This window comes from Moschus berezovskii, chromosome 11 (genome assembly GCF_049115385.1).
Source record: "Moschus berezovskii isolate FMDL1 chromosome 11, NW_MosBer_1.0, whole genome shotgun sequence".
Classification (NCBI taxonomy): domain Eukaryota; kingdom Metazoa; phylum Chordata; class Mammalia; order Artiodactyla; family Moschidae; genus Moschus; species Moschus berezovskii.
Window position 1 is genome coordinate 97860 of NC_142470.1, and position 21161 is coordinate 119020.

General features: G+C 43.8%; 1 protein-coding gene across 4 annotated transcripts in view; it reads right to left on the reverse strand.

Moving 5' to 3' along the window:
• CACNA1B (calcium voltage-gated channel subunit alpha1 B) overlaps positions 1–21161 on the reverse strand; it is a 214767-nt gene that overhangs the window by 66408 nt on the left and 127198 nt on the right. For all 4 annotated transcript variants that reach the window (XM_055400588.2, XM_088840958.1, XM_088840957.1 and 1 more), the window contains exons 19-20: positions 20067–20846; positions 18726–18943 (exon numbers count right to left, since the gene is read on the reverse strand). In XM_055400588.2, coding sequence (XP_055256563.1) covers positions 18726–18943; positions 20067–20846 — 998 coding nt within the window. The remainder of the gene's footprint in view (positions 1–18725; positions 18944–20066; positions 20847–21161) is intronic.

The following is a 21161-nucleotide window of genomic DNA, read 5'->3' on the forward strand; positions in this document are numbered from 1 at the left end:
CAGAGGATGAGATGGTTGGATGGCATCACTGACTCAATGGACGTGAGTTTGAGCAAGCTCTGGGAGTTGGTGATGGACAGGGAAACCTGGCGTGCTGCAGTCTATGGGGTCTCAAGGAGTCAGACACGACTGAACTGAAAAAATTATTATCAACCTTGTAGGTGTAATAATGCTATTGTGACTGTTAAATCCTTAATCATTAGAGATGCTTACAGACACAGTTAAATCTAAAGAGATTAGAAGAAAAAAAATTAAGGAGACACACAAGTGAAACACAATTGGCAAAAACATGGATGATTATTTGAGGGTGAGTGACAGCAAATGGGCCTTCATTGTACTTGTGTCTCTACTTTCAGTGTTTTAATTGTCCATAATAAGAGGGTTTTATGTAAGCAGCCAAAGAGAGAAGACAGAGGCATACAAAGGAACAACTTGGACTAATGATTAACTTCTCAACAGAAAACAGCAGGAAGCAGGAGAGAGTGGAACAGTCTCAAAAGGCCGAGAGGAAATAACTAATCACCTAGAATATCATACAAATTGAAACTACTTTCACAAACTATTCAAAAAGATGTTTCAGGTAAACTGAGAGAAAAACTGGGAAAGGAGCATGACAAGGCTATATATTCAGTTCAGTTCAGTCGCTCAGTTGTGTCCGACTCTCCGCGACCCCATGAATCACAGCACGCCAGGCCTCCCTGTCCATCACCAACTCCCGGAGTACACTCAAACTCATGTCCACAGAGTCGGTGATGCCATCCAGCCATCTCATTCTCCGTCGTCCCCTTCTCCTCCCGCCCCCAACCTTTCCCAGCATTACCACCCTGTTTATTTAGCTTATATGTAGAGTTCGTTGGAGAAGGAAATGGCAACCCACTCCAGTGTTTTTGCCTGGAGAATCCCAGGGATGGGGGAGCCTGGTGGGCTGCCGTCTATGGGGTCGCACAGAGTCGGACACGACTGAAGTGACTCAACAATAGAGTTCGTTATTGTTTAGTTGCTCAGTCATGTCTGGCCCTTTGAGACCCCATGGACTGCAGCACACCAGACTTCCTTGTCCTTCACTATCTCCCAGAGTTTGCTCAAACTCATGTCTATTGAGTCAATGATGCCATCTAACCATCTCATCCTCTGTCGCCCCCTTCTCCTCCTGCCCTCAATCTTTCCAAGCATCAGGGTCTTCTCCAATGAGTGGCCACATCACGCTTTTCACATCAGGTGGCCAAAGTATTGGAGCTTCAGCTTCAGCATCAATCCTTCCAATGAATCTTCAGGGTGGATTTCCTTTAAGATTGACTGGTTTGAATACATCATGCAAAATGCTGGGCTGGATAAACCACAAGCTGGAATCAAGACTGCCCAGAGAAGTTATCAATAATCTCAGATATGCAGATGGTACCACTCTAAAGGCAGAAACCAAAGAGGAACTAAAGAGCCTCTTGATGAGGATAAAAGAGGAGAGTGAAAAATCTGGCTTAAAATTCAACATTCAAAAAACTAAGATCACGGCATCTGGTCTCTTCACTTCATAGCAAATAGAAGGGGGGAAGTGGAAGCAGTAACAAATTTTATTTTCTTAGGCTCCAAAATCACTATGGACAGTGACTGCAGTCATGAAATTAAAACACATTTACTCCTTGGAAGGAAAGCTATGACAAATCTAGACAGTGTATTAAAAAGCAAAGGTATCACTTTGCCGACAAAGGTCCATACAGTCAAAGCTATGAGTTTTCTAGTAGTCAGGTATGGATGTGAAAGAAGGCTGAGCGCCAAAGAACTGATACTTTCAAATTGTGGTGCTGGAGAAGACTCTTAAGAGTCTCTTGGACTGCAAGGAGATCAAACCAGTCAACCCTAAAGGAAATCAGCCCTGAATATTCATTGGAAGGACTGATGCTGAGGCTGAAGCTAAAATACTCTGGCCACCTGATGTGAACAGCCGACTCACTGGAAAAGACCTGATGCTGGGAAGACTCACTGGAAAAGACCTGATGCTGGGAAAGACCGAGGGCAGGAAGAAAAGGGAGCGACAGAGGATGAGACGGTTGGATGGCATCACGGACTCAATGGACACGAGTTTGAGCAACTCCAGGAGACAGTGAAGGACAAGGAAGCCTGGGGGCTGCAGTCCATGGGGTCACAAAATGTCGGACACGACTGAGCAACTGAACAGCAGCAACCACCACCATCCAACGGCTCAGTTGCTCAGCTGCGTCCGACTTCTTGCAGCCCCATGGAGTCTGACCTGCTAGGCTCCTTTGCCCACGGGATTTTCCAGGCAAAAATACTGGAGAGAATTGCTATTTCCTACTCCAGGGGATCTTCCTGACCCAGGGACTGAACCTGCATTTCTTACAGTGGCAGGCGGATTCTTTACCACGAGTGGCACCGGGGAAGCCCTTCACTGCCATGCTGCTGCTGCTAAGTCGCTTCAGTCATGTCCGACTCTGTGCAACCCCATAGACAGCAGCCCACCAGGCTCCCCATCCCTGGGATTCTCCTGGCAAGAACACTGGAGTGGGTTGCCATTTCATTCTCTAATGCATGAAAGGAAAAGTGAAAGTGAAGTTGCTCAGTCGTGTCCGACTCTTAGCGACCCCATGGACTGCACCCTACCAGGTTCCTCCATCCGTGGGATTTTCCAAGTGACAGTACTGGAGTGGGTTGCCATTGCCTTCATTGCCATGAGACCTTAGTAAAAGATATTAGAAAAAAATGTTCTTCATGCAGAAGGGAAAAAAAAAAAGCTAAATGGATGACCTGAAATACAAAGAGTGATAAAATACAAGAAAAAAATAATGAAATCAACAGAAAAATTTTAAAGAAACCTCTGCTATTTATAAATTCAAAACTATACTTATAAATAACTAATGAATCAAATCATAATGAAACTTGGAAAAGATTTAGAAGTAAAAAATATGATGCTTCATAACTTGTAAAATAAAACTAAAGTAATTCTTAGAGTGATAGTTAAAGCCTTAAACACCCTAGCAAAGTAGAAAAGCTTGTGTCACAGCTGAGTATTCAACTAATAAGCGGGGAAAGAGATTACAATAAAGACAAAGAAAGCAGAAGAAAAGAAATAATAACTAAGAACATAAATTAATGACACAGAAAAGATACAATAAAAAGGTTAAGAACACCAAAGTTGAGACTTTGGTAGCCTATTATAATTGACAACCTCTAGGGGGAAAAAGGGGCTTCCCTGGTGGCTAAGAGGTTAAAGCGTCTGCCTCCAATGCGGGAGACCCGGGTTCGATCCCTGGGTCGGGAAGATCCCCTGGAGAAGGAAACGGTAACCCACTCCAGTATTCTTGCCTGGAGAATCCCTTGGACGGAGAAGCCTGGTAGGCTATAGTCCACGGGGTCGCAAAGAGTCGGATACGACTGAGCGACGGAACGGAACGGAGGGGGAAAAAAAAAGAGTTTATCAAGAGAAGGAGAGAAAGGGTGAAGAAAGAAGGGAGGAAGGGAATGAAGGACAGAAGGGAGAAGCTGAAGAAAGAACAGCAGAATGTAACGTGGCCGTAACTACAAATCCAGCAGAAACTGAAAAGGGTCTGGTTTCTGTTGGCACTGGCAGACAGTCACACTCGAATTTAAATTTCTCTCTCATGCTCCATAACCCATATGGTTGATAAGGAAAGGTGATAAAATCATCCCATAGGGCGTGCCTCCAGCATACGGGACGTAAGGAAACTACAAACCTGAATTGACATGTCAGTGGGAAAGCAAACTCTGACCTGGAGAATCAGGCAGGGACTGTGTGGGGAAGGGAGGGTGAGGTGGGTCCTAGTGATGCCGAGCACAGAAACACCAACTTGTTCACCCAGAGGAAAAAAGCCACACACCACCCCTCCCCTGCCCAGGCAGGGAAACACTGAGAACAGGTTTGAGACCTGCTAGGTCAGGGTGTTGCTTCTGGGGACTTGAAAGGAAGGGCCTGGAAGTACACAGCACTGTAGGTGGCAACCTTGAGAAGACAATGAGAGATGCGAATTCAGTGGCTCAGTGATGGAAAGAAAGGGGAAACAAGTGTCCAAGATCCAGGGCCCACCAGAGAAGACTTAGAATTAGAATAGATAAACACCCGCCACTAGATACCACTGAAAAAGAAAATGGGTTTCATTGTACTAACATAAGAAGGTGTTCTTGAACTAGAAACCAACTAAGCTTCCTAAACCTCTCCCCTACTCTTCCCAAAATCACATGTAATTTTTGTTCCAAGAAATTGTAACATACTTCCTCATTATCAGAAAAATGAACCCAACATCCACACAAAGCTTCTACATCAGAACACAGAAACTGAGGATGAAAACCTTTCAGGTAATGAAAATACTCCACAAAAAACAACTGCAAAGCAGACAAAAATTTTCCAACATGAACTAAATATAACTAAACAAACAGTTGTTGATAAGAAAAAAATACCACAAATCAAATTCAAAAGCTCAAAATAGAAATGTGTGCACAATTAGGTGATATGAGATGAGATCTAAGCAAACATAGGAGAGAAACTGAAACAGACAAAATCACCTAAGAAAGCCACAGAGAAAACACAAAACCATCCCAGAAAGAAAGCCACAGAGAAAACACAAAACCATCCCAGAAAGAAAGCCACAGAGAAAACACAAAACCATCCCAGAAAGAAAGCCACAGAGAAAACACAAAACCATCCCAGAAAGAAAGCCACAGAGAAAACACAAAACCATCCCAGAAAGAAAGTTACAGAGAAAAAACAAAACCATCCCAGAAAGAAAGTTACAGAGAAAAAACAAAACCATCTCAGAAAGTATGAAGAGATAACAGATAAGTCCAAGGGAAAATACATGTGACTGAAATTATAGCAAGGGAAAAGGAATTTCAGAGTGAAATGAGCCAACAGAAAAAATATGAAATAAGGAGTAAGTTTTCAGATGGGTAAAAGAGAAATTCATACAGAAGACAGATAAAGGAGAGTCAACATTTAAATAACCGGAATGTCTGAAAAACAAAAATAAAACAATGTAGTATAACTAACATCTAAAACTGTAATCCCAGAAATTTTCCTGAAATGAAACAACATCTGTCAACTGAATTTTGACCAAAGTACCACAGTAATTCTATTGAAAAGGACTGCCTTTTCAACAAATGGTAGGGGAACATACGGACATCAGTGGTGGTGCAGGGGTGGGTAATAAGAACCTCAGCCCTCTCTTACCTCATGCCATATGCAAAAATTAACTCAAAGACTTCAGCTTTCAGAAAGATGGAATAGAAGTACCTTCTTTCCTTCATCCTCTGAGCACAACTAAAAACCCTGGACATCATACATAAGGCAAACCTAGAAGCTTCTGAAAGGTGGAAAGAAGACGGCAGACTTGCTGGGATCTTGGAACCTGAAGAACAACCCAACAACAGGTTTTCTTTTCTGGGTTCTCTTTTAAGCCTCTTATACCCTTGGTTCCAGAGAAGCCAACAACCCAGAAATGCCAATAGGAAAGACTTTTAAAGCTCTCCCTAGTAACAGGACCTGGAAAGGTACAGCCTAACCAGGTGGGAAACTTATAGCCAAAACCACTCTACTAACATCACAGAACAAAACACTGCAGCCCTACCTCCACTAGTATTAATGAGCAGCGGCCAGTGGGGAGCCTAGACCTCCACCCTCACCAGTCTATAAGGAGGTACCCCAAAGCCATGTTTGCTGAGGTGGCATCAGAGAGAGCCAAGTGGGTCTCAAGAGAGCCAAGTGAGCCCAGTGTGAAAGCAGGAACTTTCATCCCCACCCTGCGGTAACAATAAAATTTCCAGATCATGCAAAGTCAGAAAACATTACTCAAGTTGCCTGGACTCCAATTCCAGAGGTAAAAAGGATCCCCTCCCCTTTATTGGCTAGAGTGAATCTTTGTGAAAAATCGATGCTTTCAGCAACACTCAGAGGTAATGAGATCAACCCTTACTGTGTCAGTAGAGGCCATATTGGGAGCCATAACAAGGCCTCCCCCCTCTTTCAGACAAGATGGTACCAGTGGAGGCCCAGGGGTAACTAGAATTCCCAGTGCAGCCCAACTGGGACAAGGAGCCCACTCCCACTAGGTGTCAATGAAGGTTGAATGAGGAACTTGAATGTCACCCCTATTTGTCAATAATGGGGCAGTTCCCCAACCCTCTCCCTGCTGGAGGGGTGTCACAGCAGGCCAATAAAAACAGAAGACTTAAGTAACACTCAGAGGCTCGTATACTACCAAAATGTCTCAGTTTCAATCAAAAAATCACTTGTCATACCAAGAACCAGGAAAATCTCAATTTGAATGAGAAAAGACAATCAATAAACACCAAGATAACACAGATGTTAAAGCATCCATCATAAAAGTGCTTCAACAGATGTAAAAACACACACGAAACAAATGAGAAAAAAACCTCAGGAAAGAAACAGAAGATATGCAGAACCAAATGTACATTTTAGAAGTAAAAAATATAGTGACTGAAAGTAAAAACTTAATAGATGGGCTCAAAAGCAGAACGGAGGGCACAAATGAAAGAGCCAGTGAACTGGAAGACAGAACAATAAAAATCAGTCTGAACAACAGCAAGAAAATAGACTGAAAAGAGCAAACGGGGTCTCAGGGACCTCTGGGACTCATGTCAACAGAGTCCTGGAAAGAAGAGAGGAAGAGGCAGAGCTGAAGACATATTCAAAGACACACGGATGAAAAATTTCCAAAACTGGCAAAAAGGCAAAAACCTACAAACTTAAGAAGCTGAGTGAATCCCAAACAGGATAAACCTAAGGAAATTCATGCCAAAATACATCATAATCAAACTTCTGAAATATAAAGAAAAAAAATCTTGAAAGCAGCGAGAGAGAAACAACATCTTACCTATAGGAAGAAAACAATTCGAATGACAGTGGATTTCTCATCAGAAACCATGGAGGTCAGAAGGATGAGGCACACGTTTTTTCAAGTGCTGAAAAAAAAAGAACTGTCAACCCAGAATTCTATACCCAGTGAAAATATCCTTCAGGAATGAAAGGAAAATCAAGACATTCTCAGATGAAGGAAAACTAAGAGAATTTTCACCTGTAGAACTACCCTAAAAGAATGGCTAAGGAAGGGCCTCCAAACAGAAAGTAAGCTATAAAGAAGAAATATTGGAATATCAGGAAGGAAGAAATAAAGAACAACAGAAAAAGTAAAAATACAGCACACTTGCCTTTTCCTCTTGAGTTTTCTACATTACATTTGACAGTGAAGCAAAAATTATAACACACACTGATGTACTTAAATATATGTTCAATTATACATGGGGAGGAAAGAGAGAGGTAAAATTTCTATACGTCATTGCAGCTGATAAAAGGACAACCCTAGTGGAGTGAGACGAGTTATATATATGTAATACTTAGAGGGACCATCAAAGACCAATACAAAGAGACACACTCAAAAATACCATAGATAAATCAAAATGGAATTCTAAAATACATACAAGCAACTCACATGAGTGCAGGAAAAAGAAACCAGAGAAATAAAAAGTAGAAAGAATAAACAATATGCACCAGTATATGTAAACTATCCGTTCCGTTCCGTTCCGTCGCTCAGTCGTGCCCGACTCTTTGCGACCCCTGGACTGCAGCCTACCAGGCTTCTCCCTCCATGGGATTCTCCAGGCAAGAATACTGGAGTGAGTTACCATTTCCTTCTCCAGGGGATCTTCCTGACCCACGGATCGAACCCGGGTCTCCCGCATTGGAGGCAGACGCTTTAACCTCTGAGCCACCAGGGAAGCCCATATGTAAACTATGATATATATAATTACATTAAACATAAACTGTCTAAATATGCCTCCCCAAACAAAGAACTGACAGAGTGGATGAAAAATATGACCCAACAATATGCTGTCTACAAGAAACTAACTTAAAATATAACTATATAGCTAGTTTAAAAGTAAAAAGATGAAAAAGATATATATCTTATGTGGAAATATTAAATTAAAAAAGAAGAGTGGGTATATTTACATCAGGTAAAGTAGATATCAAAGCAAAGAAATTTATCAGGTACAGAGAGACATATTACACAATGATAAACGGGTCAAGTTTTTCAAGAAGACAAAATTCTAAATGTGTATGTACTCAACAACAGAGCCGGAGAATACGTGAAGCAAAAACTGATGAAACTAAACAGAGAAATAGTTATTTGATCTGGAAATTTTTAGAACCAAACTGAATGAAGATGAAAATGACAAAATCTGTGAGACACAGCTAAGGCAATACTAAGACAAAAGTTTACGACACTAAATGTTTACATTAGAAAAGAAAAATCCTTAAATCAATCTAATTCCCACCTCAGGACTCTAATAAAGAGCAAAATAAACCCAAAGCACACGGAATGAATAAAATAACAGGGAGGAGAAATTGAATGCAACTGGAAAAGAAAAGCAGTAGAGAAAAATAAATGAAATAAGAGTCCATTTCTGGGACTTCCCTGGTGGTCTAGTGGCTAAGATTCCAAGCTCCAAACGCAGGGTCCCAAGTCCAATCCCTGGGCAGGGAGCTAGATGCCAAGTGCCACAGCTAAGATCCAGTGCACCCAAATAAAAAAGCATATTTTAAAAAAAGGATTCCATTTCTTTGAAAAGATCAATAAACAAAAAAAAATTTAGTAAGACCAACGAAAAAGAGATAAGACACAAAGCACCAATGTCAAGAATGAGACGAGAGCTGTCACGACAGATCGTGATGACATCAAAGATAAGGGAACACTGCACACAGCTCTTAGAGAAGGAACTGGCGCCCCCAGTCCCGTATTCTTGCCTGGAAAACCCCATGGACAGAGGAGCCTGTGGGGCTACAGTCCACGGGGTCGCAAAGAGTCAGACATGACTGAGTGACCAGCACTTGACTAACACAAACAACTATACACACGTAAAATTCACAACTTAAACAAAATGGGCCAATTCCTTCAAAAGCACAAGCTAATGCCACTCACCCAGTATGATTAGATAACAGCCCTACTAAGGGTAATTTTAAAATTCTAATAGAGAAATGTTTCATCAGCAAATTTCACCCAACATTTAAAGAATTAACACCAATTCTACACAATCTCCTCCAAAAAAATAATAAAAAATATTGTCCAATTCATTTTAAGAATTCAGCATTATTCTGATACCAAACTCAGAAAGAGTACAAAAAAGAAAACTATAGAACAATATCTCTCATAAATACAAAGGCCAAACTCTCTAACAAAATACTATCAAACAAAAATCAGCAATATATAAAGTAATTATACACAAGTTTTTCCCAGGGATGCAAGGCAGGTCAATACTTGAAAATCAATCAATGCAAACTACCGTATTACAGAAGAAAAACCACACGATCACATCAACTGAGGCAGAAACTTTGATAAAAATCAACACTTTAATATAAAAACTTAGGGAAAAAAAAGAGATAGAGGGGAATTTCCTCAACTTGAAAGAACACCTTAAAAACAAGAGACCTACAATGAACGTTACACTTAGTGGTGAAAGCGTGAGCTCCCTCCTCCACAAGATGGGACAAGCACTGGAGGGGACTTCCAGCGGCATGAGGGAAGAGGGAGACAAAAGGATATCCATCACAAGGTAAAACACAGAGCTGCTCATTTGCAGGGTACTTGATTCCTTATACAGTAAATATTCAGTCCATCCTAAAGGAGACCAGTCCCGAATATTCACCGGAAGGACTGATGCTGAAGCTGAAGCTCCAATACTTTGGCCACCGGATGCGAAGAACTGACTCACTAGAAAAGACCCTGATGCTGGGAAGGATTGAGGGCAGCGGGAGAAGGGACGACAGAGGATGAGACGGTTGGATGGCATCACCGACTCAGTGGACATGAGCAAACTCTGGGAGTTTGTGATGGACAGGGAGGCCTGGTGTGCTGCAATGGGGTTGCAAAGAGCCGGACACGACTGAGGGGCTGAACTGAACTGAACTGAGGGAAACACTAACGGGAAATAGAAACTAAAATTGCACAATTCTTTTAAAATCTGGTGAAAAGGAAAACACCAAACATCAGAATCTATAGGACACAATTAAGTCAGCAATCAGAGGAAAATTCACAACCCTAAATAGCCATATAATAAAAACTAAAGACTAAAATAAACTAAGCCTCCAACTGAAGAAGGTAGAAAAGAATGACAAAGTAAAACAAAATGGCAGTAGGAGGGAAATGAGATAAAATTAGAAAAAAAAATGATTAAAAACATAATAGGACTAATAAAGATGTTGGTTCTGTTTATAAAAATCCACAAAATTTATAAACCACTAACTATTTTAATCAAAAAAAAGGAGAAAATACAAAATATACAGGATAAAAAAATGAGAAGGGGGAAAAAAAAACACTGAACCAGAGGAAACTGTTTTAAAAACTTAAGCCACTTCTTTGTATCCATGTAAATACATTGGAAAACCTAACATAAAACGATCATTTCTAAGGAAATTATAATTTACCAAACTGATCTTAGGAGATTTTAAAAAAAGTTTAAATAGACCAATATCTATTCAGAGGCAGATAAATTGTCAAAGGACTGTCCAACAACAAAAACCAAACCCAGATGACTTCACAAAGGAATTATACCAGATCTTTAAAGACCAAGTAACCCTAATGCTACTTAAACTATCCCAGAAAAGAAACAGAGTCAAACATTCTAATTGTTTTTACGGATCAATAATAGGTATATCCACAGAACATCTCCAGTAAAATTTCCCAACAGATCACCTCTTATTTTACTACTGTTGTCATTTAGTCACTAAGTTATGTCCAACTCTTTTGTGACTCAATGAACTGCAGGCTGCCAGGCACTTCTGTCCATTATTGGGTTGGCCACAAAGTAAAATCAATGGAAAACTCAAATAAACTTTCTGGCCAACCCAATATAATGCTCACACTACAGGAGAAGGTATGTATCTCTCATTACAATGTTTTTGAGGTTTTCTTGACTGATGTTTATGTAGGAAAAATGTATAAATCCCCAGAATGCAAAACATTTTCTTTTAATGTGGGGGAAAACCTTCAGGCATGATTCCAAAATCAGTTGGTTAGCTATCAGAATCATGTGTGGATGTGTGGGAAAAGTGCAAGTTTCACTGAAGGAGGTATCCAGAGCTACTGCTTGTTAACAGCTATTTCAACTGTCATCATCAGGAAACAATGTATTAAGTGTTTGATGTACTAAAGATGCTTACTCCTTGGAAGGAAAGTTATGACCAACCTAGATAGTTTATTAAAAAGCAGAGACATCACTTTGCCAACAAAGGTCCATCTAGTCAAGGCTATGGTTTTTCCAGTGGTCATGTATGGATGCGAGAGTTGGACTGTGAAGAAAGCTGAACGCCGAAAAATTGATGCTTTTGAACTGTGGTGCTGGAGAAGACTCTTGAGAGTCCCTTGGACTGCAAGGAGATCCAACCAGTCCATTCTAAAGGAGATCAATCCTGGGTGTTCATTGGAAGGACTGATGCTAAAGCTGAAACTCCGATACTTTGGCCACCTCATGCGAAGAGTTGACTCACTGGAAAAGACTCTGATGCTGGGAGGGATTGGGGGCGGGAGGAGACGGGGACGACAGAGAATGAGATGGCTGGATGGCATCACCGACTCTGTGGACATGAGTTTGAGTGAACTCCGGGAGTTGGTGATGGACAGGGAGGCCTGGCGTGCTGTGATTCATGGGGTCGCAAAGAGTCGGACACGACTGAGCGACTAAACTGAACTGAACTGAGCTGATGATAGTTTTTACTTTTCAGTGATTAACTGTGCTTGAGTTATATTTTAAGAAGTTGGTTGGGGATTTTGAGTACAACCAATTATAATACATTACAGCTTTTATAGTACACTAAATTTTTCCCACTTAAGATAATGGGAAATTGGACTCCCAGTACAACACTTGATTTTTAGGAATGGATTAGTCAGGTTAAGCAAGAAATAACTATATAGAATCAATACCAAAACCTTATGACACTTGAAAATAATGTAGGAAAGTTACAGAACACATCTCAATACCAATCCAAAAATCCTCCATAAAGTATAATCAAACAAAATCCAACATCACATAAAAAATAATTATGATAACCTAATGTAGTTTTTTGTAAGACTGCAAAGACAGTTCAAGATCTGAAAGCTTTTTACTGTAAATCCCCATGTGTAAGTGGAAAATATATAATCTCTATGGATGCTGAAAAGGCTTTCAACAAAATTCAACATCTATTTCAGATAAAAGAATACTGAAATAGAAATTAATGAATACTATAACATGACTTTACACACACACACCTCTCAAGCCCAAAACTATAATCTTACTTAGGTGGTCAGAAACAAAGTAAGGGGACCAACTAACTCCAATGTTAGTGTATTAGCTGGTGCCATCAGGCAGCAAAAAAGAAAGAAAAAGGAAGGAAGGAAAACCTAAGATTTAGAAAGGAAGAGTTAGAGCTGTATTGCAAAGTTTTATATAATAGACTTGGGGGAAAGAAAGACAATGCTAAAACTAATGAACAATTTGAGGATTCAGGAAAGTAGTAGGACACAAAATCAACATATAAAAGTCAACCGCCTAAAATTCTGCTTCTAGCAGAAGTAATAATAGGGAGCAAATTAACCCTCCCATGAGCAACAAGCAAAAACACCAACATTAAGAAAACGAAAAGACAAGCCACAGACCAGGAAAAATATTTGCAAATTACATATCTGATAAAAGCCTTGTATTAAAATTATACAAAGAACCCTAAAAAGTCAACAATCAGAAAACAACCTAATTAAAAAGTGGGCAAAAAGTCTGTTTTCAGACCACAATGAAGGAAACTAGAAACTGATAACAGAAAGATAATTCTCAAAGTACACAAAAATTAAATAGCATACTTCTAGATAACACATGAGTCAAAGAAGAAATTCCAAGAGAAACTGTAAGATATTTATAACTAAATGAAAATGAAACCACAATTTTAACGAAGTTTGCTGGATAGAAGGAAAGTTATAGCACTGAATGCATACATTAGAAAATAAAGATCCAAAATCAATAATTTAGCTTCCACCTTAGGAAACTAGAAAAAGAAGAGAAACCTTAATCCAAAGGAAGCAGAAGAAAAGAAAAAATGAGAATTAGAGCAGAAATCAATGAAATTGAAAGCAGCAGAGAATATTAATGAAACCAAAAGCTGGTTCCTTGAAAGGATTAGAACGCTGATAAGCCTCCAGCCAGGCTAAGATAAAAGAGGGAAAACAAAAATTTCTAATATCAGAAATAAAAGAGAAGACATCAGTACTGATCCCATGGACATTAAAAGGATAATAAATTAACATTGTGAACAACTCTATGCCCACAAGTTTGATAAACTATGCGAAATGAGCCAATTCCTTGGAAGGATACACTCTGCCAAAACCCATATGAGAAAAAATAGTTAATTTAAATATGTTTATAGCTATTAAAGTGAAAGATCAAATCAATAACTACCTTCTAAAACAGAAAGCACCAGGCCCAGATGGGTTCACTGGTGAATTCTACAAAACACCTAAGAAAGAAATCATATCCATTCTCTACAATCTCTTTCAGAAGATAGAAGCAAATGTGAACCAATTCTAGGAGGCCAGCATTTTACCCTAATACTAAAACCAGTCAAGACATCACAAGGAAACTATACACCACTATCTCCCATGAATATAGATTAAAAATTCTCGAACAAAACATTAGCAAATCAAATCCAAAAAAATATAAAAAGGATTATATACCACAACCAAGTGGGATTAATCCCAGGTTCGAGAGACTGGTCCAAGAATCAAAAATCAATTAATATAATCCATCACATCAACAAACTAAAAATGAAAAATAATATGCTCATATCAACAGGTACAAAGAAAGAAAAGGCATTTGACAAATCCAAATCTATTCATCATAAAAACTCTCACTGATTTGGAATAGGGGGAATTTCCTCAACTTTATAAAGAATATGTACCAAAAACCCTATAGCTAGCATCATACTTAATGGTGAGAAACTCAAAGCTGTCTTAAAAAGATCACATACGAGGAAAAGATGTCCCCTCTCACCAATCCTTTTCAACACCACACTGGAAGTCCTGACTAATGCAATAGGCAAAAAAAAAAAAGGAAATAAAAAGTTTACAGATTGGTAAGTAAGACTAAAAAAAAAAAAAAAAAAAAAACCTGTATTTGTTAGCAGATGACTTGATCATCTATTTAGAAAATCTGAAAGAATCAAAACAATTCCTTCAAGATTTCAGGATACAAGGTTAACTAACATACAAAAGTCAATTGTTTTCCTATATACCAACAATGAACAAGTGAAATTTAAAATTAAAAACACAACACTATGCACATTAGTATCCCCTCAAATGAAATACTTAAGTATAAATCTAACAAAATATGTACAAGTTTTCTCCTATGAGGAAAACTATAAACTCCAATGAATTAAATAAAAGAGCTAAATAAATGGAGAAGCATTCCTTGTTCATGGATGGAAGGATTCAACATTGTCAAGTTGTTGGTTCTTTCCAACTTGATCTATAGATTCAAGGCAATCTCAATAAAAATCCCAACAAGTTGTTTCATGGATATCAGCAAAGTGATTCTAGAGTTTTATAAGGTGATATAAAAGACTCAGAATAGCCAATAGTTTAATATCAAAGAAGACCAAAGTTAGAGGATCAGCATTATCCAACTTCAACACTTACTACACAGCTATGGTAATCCAAACAGTGTGGTCCTCATGAAAGAATGAGCAAACAGATCAACAGAATAGAAAAGACAGTCCAGAAATAGACTCCCACAAATTACAGTCAATACAATGGAACAAAGTCTCTTCAATAAATGGTGCTGGAACAACTGGACATCCACACACAAGATTACAAAAAGAGAATCTAGAGAGATTTTTCCACGCTTCACAAAAATTAACCCAAAATGGCTCATAGGCCTAAACACGAAATGCTAAATTATAACACTCCTGTTGCTGTCCAGTCGTTAAATCCTGTCTGACTCTGCACCCCATGAAATGCAGCATGCCAGACTTCCCTGTGCCTAGTGGCTCAGTCATGTCCAACTCTTTGCAATCCATGGACTATAGCCCACCTGGCTTCTCTGTCCATGGGGATTCTCCAGGCAAGATTACTGAAAGTGTTGCCATTCTCTTTTCCAGGGGATCTTCCCAAGCCAGGGATCAAACCCAGGTCTCCCACATTGCAGGCAGATTCTTTACCATCTGAGCCACCAGGGAAGCCCAAGAATACTTGAGTGGGTAGCTCATCCCTTCTCCAGGGGATCTTCCTGACCCAAGAATCGAACTGGGGTCTCCTACGTTGCAGGAAGATTCTTTACCAGTTGAACTACCAGGGAAAGACTGAGGGCAAGAGGAGAAGGGGGCGAGAGAGGATGAGATGACTGGGTGGCGTCACTGACTCAGCAGACATGAGTTTCAGCAAACTCCAGGGGATAGTGAAGGACAGGCTTCCCGTGGACTGCAGACTGCACTGTCCCCTGGAGTCAGTGATGCCATCGATCATCTCATCCCCCGGTGCCCCCTTGTCCTCTGGACTCAGTCTCTCCTAGCACCAGGGTATCTCCCAGTAACGTTCCTAGGAGACAACTAACAACTTCTGCTCCATGGAAGACCCAACAGACTGCGAAGACAAGCCACAGATGGAGAGGGAACGTTTGCAAAAGACGCATCAGAGAAAGACTTACTCAGAATAGACAAAGAACCCCTAAAGCTCAACAGCAAGAACAACTGCTTGAATAAAATATGGGCAAAAGACCTTAACAGACATCTCACAAAGAAGACACACAGAGGGCAGATGAGCATGTGAAGATGTTCCACAGCAAGTGATATCCAAGGAAATGAAAGTTAACACCATCGGACACCACTGCACACCAGCTAGAACGGCCAAACTCTGGAACACCAGCAACACCAAATGCCGTCAAAATGGGGAGCAACAGAAACTCATTCACTGCCGGTGGGAATGCAAAGTGGTACAGCCAGTTTCGCGATTTCTTCAAAACTAAATGTATTCTTGCCATATGAACAAACCATCGTTCTCTTTGATACTTACCCGAAGGAGCTGAAAATTTATGTCCACACAAAAATGTGCACACAGATGTTTACAGCAGCTTTAATTCATATTGCCAAAATTTGGAGGCAGCCAAGATGTTCTTGAGGAGTTGAATGGGTAAACTAAGGTGCATCAGATAATGGAATGTTGAAATGAAGTGAAAGTCGCTCAGTCATGTCCGACTCTTTGCAACCCCATGGGCTATACAGTCCATGGGATTCTCCAGGCCAGAATACTGGAGTGGGAAGCCGTTCCCTTCTCCAGGGGATCTTCCCAACCCAGGGTTGAACCCAGCTCTCCCGCACTGCAGGCGGATTCTTCACAAGCTAAGCCACCAGGGAAGCCCTGGATAATAACATAATGGAATGTTCTTCAGCACTTAAAAAAAAAAAATAAGCTATCAAGCCATGAATAGACACAGAGAAACTTAAATTGCATGTTGGTAAGTGAAAAAAAGTCAATCTGAAGAGGCCACATACTGTATGACTCCAACTATATGGCGTTCTGGAAAAGGCAAAACAAGGACGATGGAAAGGTCAGTGGTGGGATCATGGGCGGACGAGCGGCAGAGCACAGAGAATTCTTAGGGTCAGTGTTGGGATCACGGGCGGACGAGCGGCAGAGCACAGAAAATTCTAGGGCACTGAAAACATTCCGTATGTGTGGCCATACAACGATGGATACATGTCATTATACATTTGTCCAAACCCACAGAATGTACAATACCAAGAGTGAACTCTATGTAACCTATAGGTTTTGAGTGATTATGATGTGTCAATGCAGGTTCATCTTTGGTGAAGAAAAAAAAAGCACCACTCTGATGAGTAATAGGGAGGCTACTACATGTGTGGGGGCAGACAGTATATGGAAGTCTTGGTACCTTCCTCCCAATTTTGTTCTGAAATTTAAACTGTTCTTTAAAAACTCGTCTCTACAATTTTTTTCAAATAAAATACTTAAAAGTGGGCAAAAGATATAAATAGGCACCTAACCAAAGAAGATATACAGATATCAAATCAGCATATTAAAAGTAGCTCAACATCATACGTTATTAAGGAATTATAAGCTAATAAATGAGATATCATTACACACTTATCAGAATGGAGAAAATTCAAAACATGGGCAGTACCAACTGTTGGAGAGGAATGTGAGGCAATGCGAATCCTCCTTTATTGCTGGTGGGAATGTAAAGTGATACAGCCCATTTGTTAGATCAGGTTCTTAAATACGATAAATGTAGTTTTACCATATAGTCCAAAAATCACACTCTCAGATATTTACCCAAATGAACTGGAAATGTATGCCCACACAAAAACCTGAACATGAATGCTTATTCATGAACATGAATGCTTTATTCATAATTGCCAAAATTTTCCAAACAACCAAGGTGTCCTTCAACAGATGGATGGATAAATAAACTGTGGTTCACCTCAACAATCAAATATTATTCAGCACAAAAAAGAAATGAGCTATCAAGTCATGAAATGACACGGAGGAACCTTAAATGACCATGGGTAAGTGAAAGAAGCCAATTTGAAGAGACTACATACTATGCAATTCCAACTAAATGACATTCTGGAAAAGGCAAATGACAGACACAGTAAAAAAGATCAGTGGTTGCGGGGGTTAGGGAAGAGGGGCCACATCTAGGTTTCTGTGGACAAAAGCCAGCTGGGACCCTCAAGCTAATCCAGAGAGAATCATACCCAGGGGCTCACTGTGGGAGTCTGGGAGAACAGACACACTGCCACCTTGGAAGGTGAAAGAACCAGGGAAAGCCTTCTTCCAAGGAGGCGATGAGCGGGGGAAGGCTCAGCAGCCAGAGTGCCCAACTGCACTGTCATACCCGGCACAGGGCACGGGTCCACCGGCCCCAGGGGAGAGCACGTGTGTGCTTGCATCTGTGGACAGGTCTGCACACACGCAGGCGGGTGGCAGTGTCTGGGTCTGCCTGAGACTGAATCTTTGTCTGAGTTCCACGTCAGCTCTGCCCCGGGAACGTTTTCTCTAGCCTGGGTGCTCACGAAACACTGGTGCACTTGCACGCAGTTCGATTTGAGGGGCTAGTCTTTGAAACCGGGAGGTTGACATTTTTATTATCCTGTGCCCTCACATGTGCCTGCACATGGTCAGTTGCAGAACCACCGTTCCTTCAGGACATCAAGTAAAGGCCTGGGAGGAACCGCAGGGCAGGGACCATGCAGCATGGAAGAGCAGCACCCTGAGAGCCTCCTCCTGTCCCCGACTAACTCCCAGCCTCAGTCTGGTCTGTGGCCACAGTCCCTGGCAGCACTGGTGCGACTGTGAAGAGCGGTCCTGACGAGACTCTGGGCCCCACGAGGACAGCCAGCCACGCTCCCTGCGGTGCCTCTGCACTCTGACGGCACGCCTGGCACTTACCTGGGAACTTGCAAATATGTCTGGACGGGAGGAGGCTAAGGCTTAAGTGGCGTGTAACAGTGACAGTGCTCCTCTGGGGCCTGGAAAGCAAGGGGACATGGAGGCACACATGCCGACAACAAAGACTCTCCAGCTGAGAACAATTCAGAGGCAAGCTCTGTCCCCAGGTGGCCGCTGTGGAGCAGGAGGGAAGAAGGAGCAAAACTGGGCCCACACAAGGGGGGCCCTGCCGAGCTGCTGTGGGGAGATACTCACTGGGAACAACCGTGGTCTCCCCGGGAGGCCCGGTCAGCATCACTGGAATATGCACAGTGGTGCTCAGATCTGAGGGCTGACTGCCCATGCGAGTAACATTCCGCTGATTGTCTGCATCCTCTGGCTGTTCTTCCACCTTCTCTAGACAAGTGCTGGGCAGGGCATGCACAGGGCCCACACCAATTACCACACTGGCCTCCAGATCACAGTGCGACTCCCTGCAACCAAGAATGCACATCAGTGATATAGCCCCAAACTCCTATTCCGTCTGCAAACCCCAGCTTCTTAAACCCCTATCCAGATCAAATAAATCCCTGACCACCTCCTCTGTTCTGATTTTTATCATCCTATACATTCTGTGTTTTGGGGTCTGAAAGGTAGGGTTGAAGCTGACTTACCTGTTTTTCCCTGGCAAAAGGCCAGACATGGCTGACATCACATTATGTGTATGTAACAGAACTGCTGACAGAATGAAGCAGCCTGAAAGAGGATGTTACCCTAAGCCACCCTACCTGGGGCCCCACCAGGGCCAAGCACAGAGCTCTGCAAACAGACAGTGCCTAGGTGGGGCCGATCCTGAACTGCAGCCTCTAATTATGAGAGTTCTGGGTGGTCTGTGACCTGTTGGCAACTGTGCAGATTGCTGGTGTCAGCCTAGCAGCCCCTGTTACCCCCAGGCTCTCACAGTCACCCTGGGAATCCTGTCCCAGAGGCGGGGGCGGGGGGTGGGGTGGGTGCAGGCTGGCTGGCCTGGGGAGGGAATAGGGTGGGGTCCTTTCTGTCTTAGGCACATAGCCCAGCCCCCTTCCATTACACCATTTAGCTTGCAGGCCTCCTCAGGTTTCCCTCCTGCTTTTCTCTTCTCTCTGGGTCACCTTGTTCTTTCCAAGTCTTCCTGTTCCAAACCAGTCCCAACGATTTTGCCCTAAGCCTCCCTTCCCCCTGGGCACCTTGCTGCTGCTGCTGCTGCTAAGTCGCTTCAGTTGTGTCCGACTCTGTGCAACCCCATAGACGGCAGCCCACCAGGCTCCACCGTCCCTGGGATTCTCCAGGCAAGAACACTGGAGTGGGTTGCCATTTCCTCCTCCAATGCATGAAAGTGAAAAGTGAAAGTGAAGTCGCTCAGTCATTTCTGACTCGTTGCCATCCCATGGACTGCAGCCTACCAGGCTCCTCCGTCCATGGGATTTTCCAGCGAAGAGTACTGGAGCGGGGTGCCATCGCCTTCTCCGCTGGGCACCTTAGACTAGGCTAAATTTCCCTGAGCCAAGCTCCCCAGCGCGCGCGTGAAAGCACTTCTCACGCAGCCCCAACAAGGCGGGCCGCCCCGCGCTGACTTACCGGGGCTGGTGGTTTCGGGGCTCCTTGTCCCGGGCCCTGTCCTCCGCCTCGGCCTCCTTCTCCGCCTCCTCGCGCGCGGGCGGCGCCTTGGGTCGCGCTCGGTGCCGCCGGGCGGGCTCCTCGCCGCTCTCGGCCTCCCGGGGCCCTGCCCGGGCGCCGCCGCGGTGCCGCGCTCGCCGCTCGCCCTTGCTCCCGGGCGCGGCCTCCCTGCTCGGCTCCGGCGCGTGCCGGTGCGCACGGTGGCGCCGGGGCTCGCGCTCCGCGGCCTCCTCCGGGGAGCCCCGCCGGTGGTGGCGCCGGCCGCCGTCGGGGCCCAGCCCGCGGCCGCGCTCGCTCCTGGCCTCGCGGGGGCCCGCGGCCTCCTTGCTGCGGCTGCGGCGCGGTCGCGCCCGCTCCTCCCGGGCGCCCGGGTCCCCGCGCTCCGCCTTCGGGGCGTCCGGCCCGCCCGGCTCCCCCGCCGCGGCCGCCGCCTTGTCCCTGTCGCGGGGCCGGTGGTGCCTGCGCGGCGGGTCGGCGCCCTCGCCGGCCTCCCCGCCCTCGGGCCGGGCCTTGCCCCCCGCGGGCCCCCGCGCGCCGTCCCGGCCTGGCTCCACCACAAGCGGCCGGTCCAGGTGCGTCTTCATGTCGGGCCGCAGGTGGCGGGAAGTGGCGAAGCGCAGCCGCTCCTCGGGGTCCATCTCGCTATACAGCGCTTCACAGCTGGCCCGCAGGTTCTGCAGCCGCAGCTGGCTGGCCCGCTGCTCCCACACCGACCGCGACTTGGCCGAGTTCTGCTGCCTGCTGTGGGGAGACCGCCCCTGTGAGCCCCCTGCGCTGCCGCCCACCTCTCTGCTTCGCAGGCGAAGCCACTGATGGACACAGAGCGATGGACCGATGGCAGAGGACGCGGGGACGCGGGGCGAGAGTGGGGAAGAAGGCCGCAGGAGTCCTGGCCAGCCCAGCGGAGCGGGTGGCCTGAGTCAGTGGCAGATACCCGGGGTGACAGGCCTCGTCCCTGTGCCCCTTGAGGGGCAGCCCACAGACGTTGAGAGCCTCACCTGAGGTGGGGGCCCCAGGCCAGAGGGCACACGGGGTGCGGGACGGTGGGAATGGCAG